The 14,876-nt window shown below is 56.1% G+C and overlaps 1 protein-coding gene across 1 annotated transcript in view; it reads right to left on the bottom strand.

Annotated features, from left to right (window-relative positions):
• Positions 1–7,734: 7,734 nt before the first annotated feature.
• Positions 7,735–14,876, bottom strand: part of PRDM15 (PR/SET domain 15) — a 61,470-nt gene continuing 54,328 nt past the window's right edge. Inside the window, exons 21-24 of the mRNA XM_080818769.1 lie at positions 14,534–14,709; positions 12,592–12,672; positions 11,110–11,319; positions 7,735–10,170 (exon numbers count right to left, since the gene is read on the bottom strand). Coding sequence (XP_080674895.1) covers positions 9,691–10,170; positions 11,110–11,319; positions 12,592–12,672; positions 14,534–14,709 — 947 coding nt within the window. The 3' untranslated portion in view covers positions 7,735–9,690. The remainder of the gene's footprint in view (positions 10,171–11,109; positions 11,320–12,591; positions 12,673–14,533; positions 14,710–14,876) is intronic.

Below are 14,876 nucleotides of genomic sequence, written 5' to 3'. Positions count from 1 at the left end.
CGTGAGCTGGAGAGCCGGGAAGCTGCGCGCCCCCTCCAGGCCTCATGGGGCCGTGATGAACTTTAGCATCCTTACAGACTTAATATCCGAGGTTTGCAAACGCATTCAGCTCTGATGTACCACAGTGCTTCGGAGGCCGGATGGGTCAAACATTTAAATTCCCCTGGAAAACCGATCAGCCAAGAAATCAAGTTCAAAGGTGTAGGGAGGTAGGTTACAGGCCTAGAGAGGAAAGCAAGTCGCAGATACGCACGACGATGAACCGTTTGCTTGCAAAAAAAAGAGATGGCATTTAGCCTGCATAGAAATGAGCTTATTATCCGTGCATAGGCAAAAACAGGACCCGAGGCGAGCAACAGGTCGCTCCCCCTCAGCCCGCCGTCACAGCGGCTTGCAGGTGTGGGTCAGGACTCCGCACCGGAGCAACACTCCTCGTTCCGATGTCCTGGGGCCGCCGCGCCTCCTTCCGGGCCTGCACGCGGACTTCCGCCGCCACGGTGGTTCACACACGCTCGGTTTCCCTTCGTCAGAACGCAGGAAGGTGGCGCAGACTCTCGTGGTTTTATCACTCCTGGGAGAGCGAGGATTTTAAAAACGTCACCCTCTCAGAGAGGGTCGGTGACCTTTACTGCCAGAGGCAGGACGAGAGTCAATATATTCTAGAAACTCTCCATGCACTTGTCATGTTTAACTTAAGTGAAATGGTTCCGAGTTCCTAAGTCACCAGACTTCAACAGCCCACGTGGCCCTCGTCGGGAACACCCTTCCCTACAATAAGTGAAGTTTAGAGTTTACAGTCAATATTTGGAACCCCCGAAGGTTCAGAGGAGAGCATGTCTGGAGAAAACGCAGAAGGACCAGGGCTGGTTAGCGCGTTCGTCGGTGGGTGGACAAAATGAGAGGTTGTGGGACATTGACTCTACTTTAGTGAGGACAGAGAGGACGCACCCTCCGTCATCCAACATGAAGATGTTTGGGGACAGGGATACTCACATGGCTGTGTGACATTGTGCAATCTCTTCCACTGGCTTTGTTAATAAAAACACATGACATCCGGGGTAGTTCGGCCACCTTTCTGGTCTCGGTTGGAAATCGCGGTGCCAAATTGTAGCTAAGGGCTATAAAACTTGAGCTGGTCCCAGCTGAGGAGAAAGACGCTTGGCTCAACCCTGAGTCACTGGAAACAGGGCTGAGCTGTCCACCACAGAGAAGTTCTCACGGCAGTTTGTACTGCACACGGGAGGTGCCGGCAAGCCCTGGAGAGTCAGACGTCTGCCGGTGCCGCTGAGGAGTCAGTTCAAATATTCAGGCTTTGACTCCACTCGGAGGCAGGGGTGGGGTCGAGGGTTAATTATAACCAGAGCGGGAAAGCTCACTGATGATGGGAGCCAGTAAAGTCATTTAATTTTGTTGCGGTGGTAGCCTTTTACATTAAAAAGGAAAAAAAAATGGGCCTCTTGTTTAAAAAAAAGAAAGTCTCTGTACTATCAGGTGTCACATCAAGATGCTGGTTATTTCGGGATAAATCCTCGTTCCTCAGGAGCCGAGGAACGACCTCCTAGTGTGTGTGGTTTTCTCCACCAACCAGGTTCTTGTCCTAAAATTATCTGGCCCAAGTCGCGGGCTAGCAGCTTCTCAAGCCACGACTTCTCCAAAGTCCTGACACTGTTCTAAAGTTAGGGGAAGAAACCCATTCCACGAATATGCCGACTGCAGATACATTAAGAAAAGGTTCTAATGATAGTTCACTGGCAAAGAAGTGAACCCCACAGCTGAGAAACCCCATATCACCCCATGACGAGATGACAGCCATCTCAGAAGGTCACTGTGGGGGTTAAGTGAGCTCATGTTTGCGGAGCCCCTGCCCAAGCAAGCATCAACGGGCTACTCCTCCTGTCCCAAACTGGTCTGCTGGATATTTATATACAATTCTTTTCAGTTACATATTTTTACTGATGCTTACAAATTGTATGTTAAAAACTAAAAATCCGGTGACAGCTATTTCTCATTTCAGCTATTGCTAAAGAAGTAGAAAAATCCGTGTGCTGGCTACCAAAAATAACCTGCTGCAGAGAAAGGTCTTTACCTGGGATGCCCAGAGACAAAGAACAAGACTAAGAGGCATGGCTGGGTGTTTTTTTCACTATGGTCTTTACGGGAAGCTTTCGCTTTCTTCCGTTTCACGCATCAGGAGTCTCCAAGCCCATGATAGGGAGGGTGCTAGAAAGCTGGACGGCGGTGACTGGGATGTGCGGAGGCAGTCCAGGGAATAGGATTTTTTTTTGACCGAATCCTTCCCTAACACTGATACGTACCCCCAGGGTCTTCAAAAACGTATTGCAGCTTCGGGCGTTAGACTTACATAATTGTGTCCCATAAATATTTTTATTTTTTGCATTTCCATTCTGTGATCACTTATCCTAACGAAGCTCTCTTGTGCCCTGGAGTCTTCCCATGGCCTGAAGGGCTTCCTTTAGGGTTGCTGCGGTGCTGGTCGGCTGCGCATCACTCTTCCATCTTTTCTGCGTTTGAAAAAGTCTTTCTTTTTTTTTTAATTTTTTATTTTTGGAAGATATTTTTGCTGGGTATAAAATTTATGTTGAAGGGGAGCACCTGGGTGGCTCTGACGTTTAAGCAGCCCACTCTTGGGTTTGGGCTCAGGTTCTGATCTCAGGGTCATGAGATCAAGCCCCATGTTGGGCTCCGTGCTCAGCGGGGAGTCTGCTTCTCCCCCTCCTCTGCCTCTCCGCCTGCTCGTGATCCAGCTCTCGCTCTAAAATAAATAAATAAATCTTAAAAAAAAAAAAAAGAATTTATGTTGAGCGGTTCCTTCAACACTTCAAGGACGCTGCTTGCCTCACTTCTGGCTGGCACTACGTTCCTGAGCGGTCGGTCAACATGGTCCTTGTTCCCTGGATGTCACGGGTCTTTTTCTTCTGGACGCTCTTAGGTTTTTTCCCTTATCATTGGTCTTAAGCAATTTGCTTATCAAATGCCTTGACGTGGTTTTCTTCATGATCTTGTGGTTGGGATTCACTGAGCTTCTTGAATCTGTGGGTTTACAGTTTTCCTCCAGTTTGGAAAAATTAGGGTCATGATTTCTTCAGGTGTTTTTCCAGTCTCTCCCAACCCCACTCTGAGGACTCTTAAGGGACCTCTTGAAATCATCCCACAGCTCACTGGTGCTTGCTCAGTTTTCCCCCAAGCACCTTCTTTGTGTATTTCATTTTGGACAGATTTTATTGCTGTAAGTTCACTGATCCTTTCTTCTGCCGAGTCTGACCTTCCGTTAACACCATACTGGCATACTTTTTATGTCATCACTGAAGTTTAGCTTCCAGAAGTTCGATCAGATCTGTTTTTAAAAACACATCTTCCATGCCTCTAACAAGAGTAAGTCTCCCTCTAGCTTTTTGAACGCATGGGAAACAGTTAAATTCACTCTTTTAATATCCCTGTCTAGTAATTCTATCATTTCTGAGCTGGGTTTTATAGTTAATCGTGCTCCTCATCAGAGCTCGTATTTTCCTGATTCCTCATGGTCTGGTGATTTTTGATCGGCTGCCCCCCATGAATGTGACATCGCTGGGGGGATGGATATTTTTATGTTCCTAAAAAATATGCTTTAGGGGGTGCCTGGGTGGCTCAGTCCATTAAGCATCTGACTTCAGCTCAGGTCATGGTTTTGGGGTCCTGGGATCGAGCCCCATGTTGGGCTCCACACTCCATGTGGAGTCTGCTTGTCCCTCTCCCTCTCCTTCTGGCTCTCCCCCTCCTCGTGCTCCCCACTCTCTCTCTTTCTCTCAAACAAATAAAAATGCTTCAGCCTTGTCTGGGAGTCAGTTAAGGATCTTGGAAATAGTTTGATTTGGTTTTTAAGCTGTTTCACTTTTAAGGTTTCATGTTTTGTTTTTAAGCTTTGTTAGGTGGGACCCGGACAGAGCTTAGGGTCGCTTTCCCATGACGTTTACACAAAATGTGTCTGCGAACTCTGCCCCAAGGGCCCCAAGTTATGTAGCTTCTCGCTCAGTTACCTTCTTCACAGGCGTGCCCCAACAGTGCTCAGTTCAAGGTGCAAAGGGGATGTTCTGAGCTCTGGAATTTTCTCTCTGCACAGCTCTCTCATCTCGGGTCCTCTGCCTGGGAAACTTCAGCTCCCTTGGCCTTCCTGGACTGCCAGGTCCATCCCATCGGTTCAGAGGCTGCTGTCCTCCACCTGGGTTCCCTCTCGCTGCAGCCCAGAAACTCCTCCCGCTAAAAGCTGGACGGTCACAGGACTTGTCTTGCTGGTCTATAATCTCTCGGGGGGCCAGGGCGCTGTCCTTCACTCCTGGTGCCAAGGGCTCAAGTTCTCTGGTGTCCTCAAGTTCACCTGGCTTTTTAGTTTTCATAGAGGAGGGTAAACCCAGTCCCTAGTCCCCTGTGTCCAGAGGCAGGAGTGCTCTGATCAGAGAATTGCATGTGTGAGACCCCAGAGCTCTGTTTTCTGTTTGCAAGGTCAACCAGCAGCACATGGGCAGGGGAGGGGGGTGGCGGGGGCTGTTTGCTGAGTGACTGAGGAAGGAGTCTTTAGCAGTAAGGATATTTGCTGTTTTAAGCTGCCAAGATTTTAGGGTTGTTCATTACTGCCCCATAAGACAACCCAGTCTGACCAATTTTGTAAGTACACTCAGAGACAGACTCTATGGGGAGGACATCGTATGTGATGGATACAGAGCATAGGACGGGAACGAGGAACAGCACTTCGGCCGCAGGGCGTCGTGTGAAGGCGTGCAGACCGAGTGTGAGACGACGTCAGCAGGGGACAGCCGTCCACTCCACAGTCGTTGGCTGTCTTGGCTGTGCCTCTGGCTTCACTGTCCTGGGCAGACTCGGGAAAGCGACAGCACGATGAAGAAAGCAGCACAGTCCCTTCCTTCTGGAGCTTTACCGAAGAGCGGGGACGTGCGGATGGGGACACAAAGGCTCCCTGGTGAAGACTCCATGTCATGGCCGGCTGGTGAGAGCCAGCAGAGAGCAGGGCTCGCCCGGAAACACTGGCTTCTGGAGGATTCGGGAAGGGTCTCTAAGGAAGGGACGTTTGAGCCGAGATCTGAAGGACAGGCAGGCATTGACCAGGTGCACAGACCCCCGGAGGGGAGCGGCTGGAGGGAGGCAGGGCCAGCGCCCAGGGGCCTCGAGCCACAGAAAGGAGCCACAGAAAGGAGCCGGTTGTGTCCAGAGAGCCCTCGGAATCCACTGCAGGGCACCGGAGTTGGTGCACGGATGGCACCATGGAAGGGTACCCTCACGAGGGCCATCGAGGTGGCCTGGAGAGCAGACTCCCGGGATGGGGGTGGGTGCTGGGGCCATCGGCTGGAAAGCTGGGGTGGGGACAGTCACGGATATGGTGAAGCCTGATGGGTCCCTAAGCACTCAGACGTCAATGTGGGACACGGGGACACGTCTGGGTTGGCCCGGGGTGAGGAGACGGGTGACAGGGCTGTTGGCTCGCATGGGCGCAGGGTGAGGGGCCAGCTTTGGGGCCAGGGTTCATGAATCCCACGGATTAAACGTGTGGAGCTTGACGCCAAGGACGCCGCCGGCACCCCTCCCCGCTCCCCACAGCACAGGGCTGGGGGGGAAGCACCCACAGACTTGCTACTCGAGACAGAGTCCCCTCCCCTTCTGGGTCTTCGGGGCACTCAGGAGGGGAAGAAGCTGCAGAGCTCGGGCCGGGCTCCAGAGGGTCCCTCAGGGGGTGGCGCAGCCGCATGCTGGGGCTGAGCTCCCGTGTGTGCCACGGTCGGCGTGCGGCACGCACACCCAGCGAAGCGCGCTGGGCTGGGCTCTCTGGCGGGACACAGGGCGGGTCTACACCCCCCAAGGGGCACCTCACCCTGCAGGGCTCCTCCTGGGGCAGATGTGGGCAGGTGACCCTGCCGGTGGGGAGAGAGCAGGCTGCTCGGGGCCCCCCCTGTGCTGGGGACCACGGGGAGCAGGGTGTGCAGGTGAGGGGCGGCTCTTCGTCCGAGCCACCGAGGGCCCCGTCTGGATTATTCTGCCCAGGAGATCGTGCGCCCCGTTGTTCCCGAACCGGGACCCTTGGATGTCAGTGCGCTCAGGTCCCCCCTTTCTACAGGACTTTTCCGTGCGTGGGCGGAGGAAGAGTTCCCAGGTTGCTGCTGTTAGTTTCGGTCCCACCATGTGATGGTTGCGGAGGAAATGGCTCCTCGGGATCCGTACTTCACAGAGAACTCAAGTGTGCCTGGGCAACGTGGCCACCTCTTCCCTTGAAGTGTTCTGGAAGGTTGCCTCTGTGCCCAGGGAGCCCCAGAGGCCTGGCACGCACCGGCCGGGGCCCCCCCGGTGCTGGATGACGGATCAGGGAGCCGCCCCCGGAAGCTACCAAAAATACAAGGATGCAAGACAGTTCTCAGGGCTCGGGTCACTAGAGGAGTGGATGGCTCCTGGGGCGCATCCTACCTTAACAATGACTGTTCCTAACAAATCAGAACACATCGTTAAACGTTTGATAACGTAAGGCATCGTTCCAGGCCCCCTGGCCAAAGAAATGCCCTGCTTCTCGGTTTTCCCCTCTCTGGCTGCTTCTCATTTCCGTTCCATTCTCCCCTGATCTAAGCTTTGCAAGAAATGCCCACATGCACCTGCTTCGTTGCCCCTTTTCAGCCCCCTGGGAGAGCTTCTGATGCCTCGGGATCTCCGGGAACATTTCAAATACCCCAAACACTGCATGGGTTCTGGGCTGGGCAGGAGTCACGATGGGGCTGGCAGCCGGAACCACAACCGTTCTCAGATGACGCCAAGTGTGTTGACGACGCGGAACGGGCACTCGGGGCAGAGGGCCAGCAATTGAAAAACACAGGTCACCGCACTTTAATTTGTCATTCTACAAACTGACGGGACACGAAATACACGCAACTTCTCGAAACAGTCTCAGTGCCTTTCAAAAGTGTGAAGGGACATCACCGAGGACACCGTCTTGAGCTGAGGAGCCACGAGTGCCACGCCTGCGGATGCCGTGGCCGGAAAGCACGCGTGAGGTCCGTGACTCTGCCCCCCACACCTGGGATTTCACACTGGGCACAGTGAGGTGGCGGCCGGCACACGCGACATGTCCCCCGCCAGCGCCGCTCTGGATGCCCAGCCCCCTCCTCGGCACGGGGCGCACGGGCTCTGGGAGAGTCTCACTGTGACGGCAGCACGGACCGGCACGACTTTACAGATGCACAGGCCACAGGTGAGTTCCCGTGGTGCCTTAACTTGGAGTAAGCCCAGACGCACAGAGCCCGGGGGCTGCGACGGGGCCCGCTGTGGCTCCCACGGACACAGCTGTGCACCGGGGATCAGCTAACAATCTCAGCGCGTCCCATCAGTCCACAGTGACCTTGGCACAGAAGCATCTCCGGTCAAGGACTCTGGCTGGGCGGCACTTGGTTCTTCTCTCCGTCTCTCGTATGCAAATTCCCAGCATCGGGTTTAAGACCCCACAGACCCATTCTGTGCCCGATAGTGACCCTATTAAGACCAAGTGCGTCTACAGGAAACTCAGGAGTGAATCAGATTTTTATTCAGAGTCCTCACTGAGGGTTACACGGAGGGTCTTTCCACAGGCGTGGGTGTGAAGGAACAACGAGAGACCAGCCGGGCCGCGCGGCCGACTTGAGGTGCTTTAGAAACATCGGAGGCCTCCTCACTCCAGGCACACAAACGATGTCTTTAAAAAAATAAAACTGTGATTTAAAAGGCCTTTATTACACCGAGAAGAGGAGTAAGAGATAAAGGCGAACAGAGGGTTAATCGTGTTCAAATTTTTAGTCGTTCACCCCATCTATGCTTCAAGAGCAAAAAAAAAAAAAATTGTCAGTGATTTTTTTTTTTCTTTTTAAATATGTTAGGAACCTCGGTGTTCTTGATCCCGTGGGTACCCAGCCCCTTTATATTTGGAGAACAAAGACGGCATTTTAGAAAATATATCACTCCCAGCCCAAGTTCATTTGATGAAACTATTGTGTAGAAAGCAGTTAATTATATACATAAATAACATAAAAATAATTATCATAAATTAAAAAGTCAAATAACCTCCCACTGTGAACTCAACCGCCAGGCAGGCGACGGGAGTGTGACGGAGCCGCGTCCGGGGACACGCTTACGTGCGGCGGGCGCAGGCCTCCCCGCGGTTCTGGACGCGAGCATTGCACGAAACACATCCTAGCCCTGTCCTCAGACTCCCGCTCCTGGGAACCAGGCGAAGTGCTGGGAAACGGATTTTGCAGAACGAATCGTCCTCGGCCTCGCCGACGGCACACGACTCCTCCGGCGTATCCACTACGGACGCCTTGCTCGTCCTTCCCCGTGGGTGTCCCAAGAAGACAGGACGTGCGGTAACGAGGGAGCAAGGCCAAAATAAGGGCACGTTAGGATGTGGTTCGGACGGCGCTACGGGGACCAGGAGGGTGAACGACGCGCCGCTGTGTCCCTGGCTGAGCCGCGAGAGGGCGTGGGCCTGGCCCCGCGCCACTGACGGGCGTGCCCGCGCGTGGAAGCACGTGTCCCGGGGACGCGGCGCGGCTGTAACTCGGCACGTTCGTTCCCAAAGGCCGTTCACGCTTCTGCTTGTGAGCGAACCTCTTCTGCTTTAGTCGCCGCCTGGCAGGAGAAGGCGGCCCCGCTGGATTTCGGAGACACGTGTACTTCGCCGCTGGGAGAGTCACGCTCTCTCGACGTTTTTCTAGAACATTGGTCTTGAAACACATCAGCCTTTGGAATTCAGTTCAAGCAGAAAGAAAACACGGCTTCTTCCCTGTCCTTCGCTGGGATCGGCTGAGCCTCACCGTAATAAATATATTTGGCCGAGGGTCCCCGGGCAGCCGTGCAGGAGCCCCCGGGAGGGATGCGTGCAGCGGACGTGTCACCCACGGCGGCGTGTCCCTCGCACTCGGGCAGCCACGCAGAGCTGCACGCAGACCGACGCTCCTACAGTGCAAACGACTTGAGCGTGTTGAAGATAGAGAACAGCGTGGCCAGGACAGTCCTGAATACATAACATGGGCTCGAAATACAGTAAAAAAAAAAAAAAAGAAAAAGATATGAAAACTTGATCCACGTTATGTTACAAAGAGGCCTCTAGGGCCCGAGTCAGCGACGTCTGGGACCCCCAGCCCGGGCCGACTGCGCGCAGAGCGTCAGTAGCAGCCACAGGGCGACGTTAGCCCAGAGTTGGGTCACAAATTCAACTCAACTCAAATTTCAAAGAAAATAAACGTCACTTTAACGTCTAACTGCTCATTCGCCAAAAACACCCAGAAGCGAGAAGTGGGAGCTTCCTCGCCCCCGAGTCCCCAGGTGGGAACCCCGCCCTGAAGGAGGAAGGTGGGCCACTGTGTCCCTCCTGACACATCGCTCGCCTCTCTGCTTCCACCTGCCCCCCTTCCCTTGACCCCGTGTGCCCCCAAACCAAGTTCTACTGGGTGCGCGTGGCCACCTGCCGGGGGCACTCAAGGTGCGCCCCCAGACCGCGATGCCGGGACAGGGGGGGTCTGGAGAGAATGCTGCAAAGCTAAGTCAACCTTACAGACGTTGTGATAATAACTTTTTTTTTTCCCTCGGTTTGGTATCCAGCAAATGAATCTCAAAAATGAGAAAGGACACCCGTGTGTGGGTCTCCGTCTGCGCTTTCGGCCGCGCAGCTCAGTAGCTGTACATCTGTGGCTGGGGCTCCGCCGGCACCTGTGGCGGCGGCGCCTGTGGCGGGGGCGCCTGTGGCTGGGGGGGCGGCAGCACGTCCGTCTGCGGCACCGCCCGCCACGTGAGCGGGTGCTGGTCACCGAGCTGGCTGCCCAGGGGCGTGATGGAGTTGACCAGCGTGGTCAGATTGATGAAGTGCGCCACCGACTGCGGGTTCGTGGCCTCGGGCTGGGGGTGGATCTGGATGTCGTTCTGCCGGTTGTGCAGCATGGCGGAGCCACTGACGGTGTCAAAGGTCACGGTCAGGATCGAGTTGTCCAGCTGCAGCTGGCGCTCCGGGGTGGTCAGGTGCCCGACGGCCACGGGCTGGAGGCTGGTGAACTGAGTCCCGGCGGCGGTGGTGATGGGGGTCACGGTGATGTTGGTCAGGCCCACTGAGCTCGACGGGGTGGTCACATTCGGATCCCCCAGGGTCACGACCACCTGCAAGGGTCACACACAATGCAGGCCGGTTAACAGTCTGCAGAATGGCCAACGGCAAAGCCTTCCGCTGCAGGAGCCCCACGCCCGGCCCCCGCCTGGCCTGAGGAAAAGAGGAAAACGTCCTTTGGTGAAGGATTAAACCAAGTTAGTTTTGTCCCAGAAAAATAAAGCCAGTGTGACAGAGCAGTGAGATACAGACGGAACCACAGAGCACCGGCTAGAGCCAAAATCAAACGATCTCATGGGCCAGGAAAAGAACAGAGGCAAGTAATGACGAGAAGGAAGGTGCGCCCTGTGTTCGCTCCTCTCACGCGCTTTGCTGCCGGCGAACAAAAACCCCAACGATCAAGCTGAAAAGAGCAACACACAAATCTGTAGCTCCCGGAGTGAGAAGGCGCAGAGAAGCAGCATCTGCTCCACAGAGAGGAATGAGCGGCCAAGTACACGCCGCGACCGTCAATGCCCCAAACCAGGCATGAGACACACGTCGGGGAGAGGTCTGCGAGCCTCAGAACCAAAGTGGGCGTATCGGAGGCTTCCGTTAAAAGCAGCAGACGGCCGGCATCTCTGCCTCCGCCGACCCTCCCGGGACCTCGGGTGTGACCTCACGGGGGCAGACGCGGCGGGCCCCCCTCTCACGGTAAGGAGACACACAGGGGCCACTTACAACCTCCCAGAAAGCTCCCGATTCCCAAGCGGTGGGAGGTGCCTACCCTACACACGCACCACGGTCAAGCTGCTAGTCCTGGTGACAGCTGTGACCTCTAGGTCTGAGCTGGGATGAGCGTCGCTGGTGCTGGCTGATGGGAGCAGCGCCCCGTACAGCACCCACCACCGCAGGACCCGGGCCAGCATCAGCACGTTTGCAGGGCACAGGCAGGGTCCCCGCGGCCCGCAGCTGCTCCCGGGGACGCCCCGCCCCCGCAGGAAGGGACCGACCTGCTGGATACTCTGCACCGCGGAGTCCGTTTCGTCCCCCACGCCCGACAGCACGGGCTCCTTCTCCGCATACTCGCTGAAGGTGGCCTCTTCTGGCCCCGGGGCTCCCGCCGCCTCGGCCTCCAGCTTCTGCTTCCTCTTGTGGGCCCTCCTGGAGGCTTTCCCGTGCTTCCCCTCGGCCAACTCCTCCTGCTCCAGACTCAGTTCAGGCTGCGTGAACACAAGTTTTGGCAACGTCCGGGTCACAGGACTGTGTCCCCACGGTGGCCTCAGAGGTCCCAGTGCAGTCCCCGGACATCCCCCCAGGTGGCCCCAGGGAACAGATGACCATGGCGTGGCTGCTCATGCGTGCTCCCAGAGATGGGGCGTGTTCCTGTTGGGTTCACTTTCTCTTAAAAAGTGAAGGAAATTACATACATGTCCTATTTTTAAAAGCCACATTTTGTGCTGGGATGTGAACGTCTGTAAAGACAAGTTTTTAACGCCCGTTTCAGCTCTGCTGAGCTCTACCTGAGGCTGAAAATCCACTCATGCCCGTGCTCTTATCCCCAGGCTGAAGCAAATTCCCGACAGAAATGACCTTGGATCAGAATGGGTTTGACCGTGAGAACATTACACGGTCTCCTCTGGGGACGGCTATCGTGCCAGCCATAGGGTGACCCCAGACAGGCACACTGCACGCTTCTTGGTCCGTCCAGGGTGCACTGCTGCAGAGTGACCAATTTTCAGAACCAGGCTGATGCCACGACTAGCTTGGGTGCCCGAGAGGCCATCCTGGTCACCGACCATGCCTCCTGGGCCTCCGACGCCATCCCACATGCTGAAATCCCACCAGCGGCAGAGAGACCCAGTGGAAGCCCGCGAGGGCAAGGCCATCATGGGATCGCCCTCATCGGGGCAGGACGCGGGCCGTGGGCCTCTGGGGCGCTTGCAGAGAGGCAGGGAGAGGCTTCTCAGGCTCACTCACTGTGACCCAGCACCTGAGTACTCTGTTCAAAGGGCTGTTACAAACAGAGGTGTGGCCCGTGATTTTAAAGCAACCGAGACCATGGCATATTCCCGTTATAATAAAACACCACTTCAATGAACACAGTGGCTTAAAATATCTTTAAAAACTAAGTTCACTTCGTGAAGTTATTTTAGTTACAATAATCTAATTATGCTGAGTTTTTATGGACTCTAACTGGGATAGTTAATTTCACATGTCAGCATGGCTGCGGTGGGATACGGTGGGGAGCCCACGTGTTTGCCTGTCCAGCAAAGATGCTGAGAAAGTATTTTTTTAGATGAGATTAACATTATATCAGTGGACTCTGAGCAAACCAGATCACCCTCCTTATCGAGGGTGGGCCTCATCCAATCAGTTGAAGGCCTTCAGAGTAAAGCGCGAGGCCCCTGAAGAAGAGGGAACACTGCTTCCAGCTGTGCACAGCTCCTGTCCGAGCCTCCCCGCCCCAGCCCACGGGCCTGCTCAGTGCCTACCTGGACGATGCCAATGGAGGAGGCATCGATGGTGGTGGTCTCCGGGAGGTGGTCCAGGTCGTCGATCCTCACGGCCAGGACCTACAGGTGAGCACAGGTGATAAGCCCGGGATGCGATACCTGCATGTCTCACAGGCACCCCCCCGTTCCCGACCCAGCTCAGCTCATCTACCTCCTGTTCTCCCCCACCTTCCACGCCAGACCGTCAAGTCCAGGAGGGCAAGATCCATCCCAGACAGCGGGCTCCCCCGGGCTCCCCACCAGTAACATCTTCATGTGTGTGCATTTGAACAACACGAAATGAAATGAGGGTGAAAGGATCCAAAGGAATGGCCCCAGAGCCTTGGGACACAGGAGCTGAGCAAAGGCACGGGCAAGCGTCCTCTGCCCCTCATCGGACAGCCTTCCCCTCCCTGCACGCCAGCCCTGCCCGGTGTGGGCGTGCTCAGGCGGGTTGTGGCAAATGCCGCCCCCACTGGAGAAGCAGGCATGAAAAGGGGACCTTGCAGAGTGATCAGTCCGCTAGGGAGTGATCTCCGATCCTGGTGAAAGGACTCGCTGGAGAAAAGGGCTCGCTGGGCCCCTCCGCGCCGGCTGCGGCCTCTCTCTGCACCCGGTCTGCAGAGACCGACTCCCGGGCTCCTTGTGAACACGGGTAACAACAGAAACTCACACAGCAACAGAGAACTCGCACGAACTGCAGAGTCCCCATGTGGAGGGCCTGCGGCACCTGCCCTGGGCCCGGAGACCCGGTGCCACAGTTGGCTGACGGCGGTCCGCCAAGTGGACACTCGGAGAGGCCGAAACCCCGGCTGGCTGCTTGTGGCAGGCAATTTCAACACCAGGACCCTGTACAACGCCGTCTTCTGTCCCTCCTGTGATCACTTGCTTCACAGAGGTGAGCATCGCACACGCACACACGTGCACATGCAGCTTGTAGGACGTGTAACCACGGCCACTCGCGACTGTGTACTGGATTCCAAGCACACGGCTACACTGTCACGACTTGAGCCGCATGGCTCCTACTGGGAGGAGGGATCCAATCCGGCCACGCTGCCCCCAGGAGGACGTCCGTGACCAGGGTGCCTGCCTCGAGCCAGCCCCAGCCCAGCACGGTCACTTCCAATCTCAAGTTCCCCTGCTGAGCCAACAGACGAAGGATGGCATCTTCGGCGAACATTCCCGTTTCTGGGATTCGGCGAGGTTGAAGACTTTTCTCTGAGTTTTAACCTCATACGTATCCTCTCCACGTGTGTGCACGCTCGGTTCGAGTCTCCTCCTAGAACAGCATCCCCCTTCCTACCAGCGGCTCAGAGCGGCTGCCGACAGGAACGCCAGTCACCTGCTCCCGGGCTGCCTCCTGCTCCCGGGCCGGACCTACCGCATCCCGAGTGGGGGCTGCCCTGCCCGTCAGATCGACGGATGCTCTCATTCGCGACTTCTTCCCCCAGCGTCATCTGACAGCTGCTGACCCGCGCTTTTTTCTACCTGTGTTTTTGTTTGCTTCTCTTTAAAGCACGTGAATTATTTGATGCCCCAGATCTTTCTCTGGAACCTGTGCCCGGGTGGGCAGAGTCGGCTCCTCTGTGTGACTGTTCCCACCGGTGCTGGGACCGGCCTCGGCCCCTTGCCACAGGGAGGCCCCGTTCTGTGCCCCGGGTCAGCCACCCTGACGGGAAGGACGGAGGGAGGGCACCGGGGTCGTGCTTCTGTCCTGCTGTAATTCTAGTGAGAACGTAACCCATGACCTCAGCGAAAAATATGTCTGAGGTTCTCACTCATTCACTCGCTTGGCGCCTCCCAGAGGCAGAGGGAACGTAGGGGCCGGGACCCGCCCCAGGAATCCTGGGTCTGCAAGGGGGATCCTCGAGCCAGTGTGGTGTGGTCTGCGAGGGACAGGGCGGGGGTGGGGAGGGAGCACGGCTGCCCACCCCCGGCTCACCTCCGGGTGTTTGCGCCGTATGTGTCTGCTCATGGAGGCCCTGGTGGACACCTTGGTCCCACACAGCTGGCAGCTCTGCGCCTCCACCTTGTCGTGCGTGAGCTGCACGTGCTTCTGCAGCATGTACTCGGTGACGTACTTCTTGTCGCACACGGAGCATGTCCACTGCTTGCCCACTGCCCAGGCACGCGGGGAGGAAGACACAGGCCCGGGTCACCAGCGGGGTTGTCCTGCGGCCCACAGGACAGGCAGGGGGACAGGTGGCCCAGGCCGAGACGAGCACGACGGCGGCCTTTGTCACGGAGCGTGGCATGGGATGCTGCTCCGGCATCGGAAAATTCGG

Source organism: Martes martes (genome assembly GCF_963455335.1).
Source record: "Martes martes genome assembly, chromosome: 1".
NCBI lineage: Eukaryota > Metazoa > Chordata > Mammalia > Carnivora > Mustelidae > Martes > Martes martes.
The sequence above is the reverse complement of the archived record's forward strand: the minus strand, read 5'-3'. Positions and strand labels throughout refer to the sequence as shown.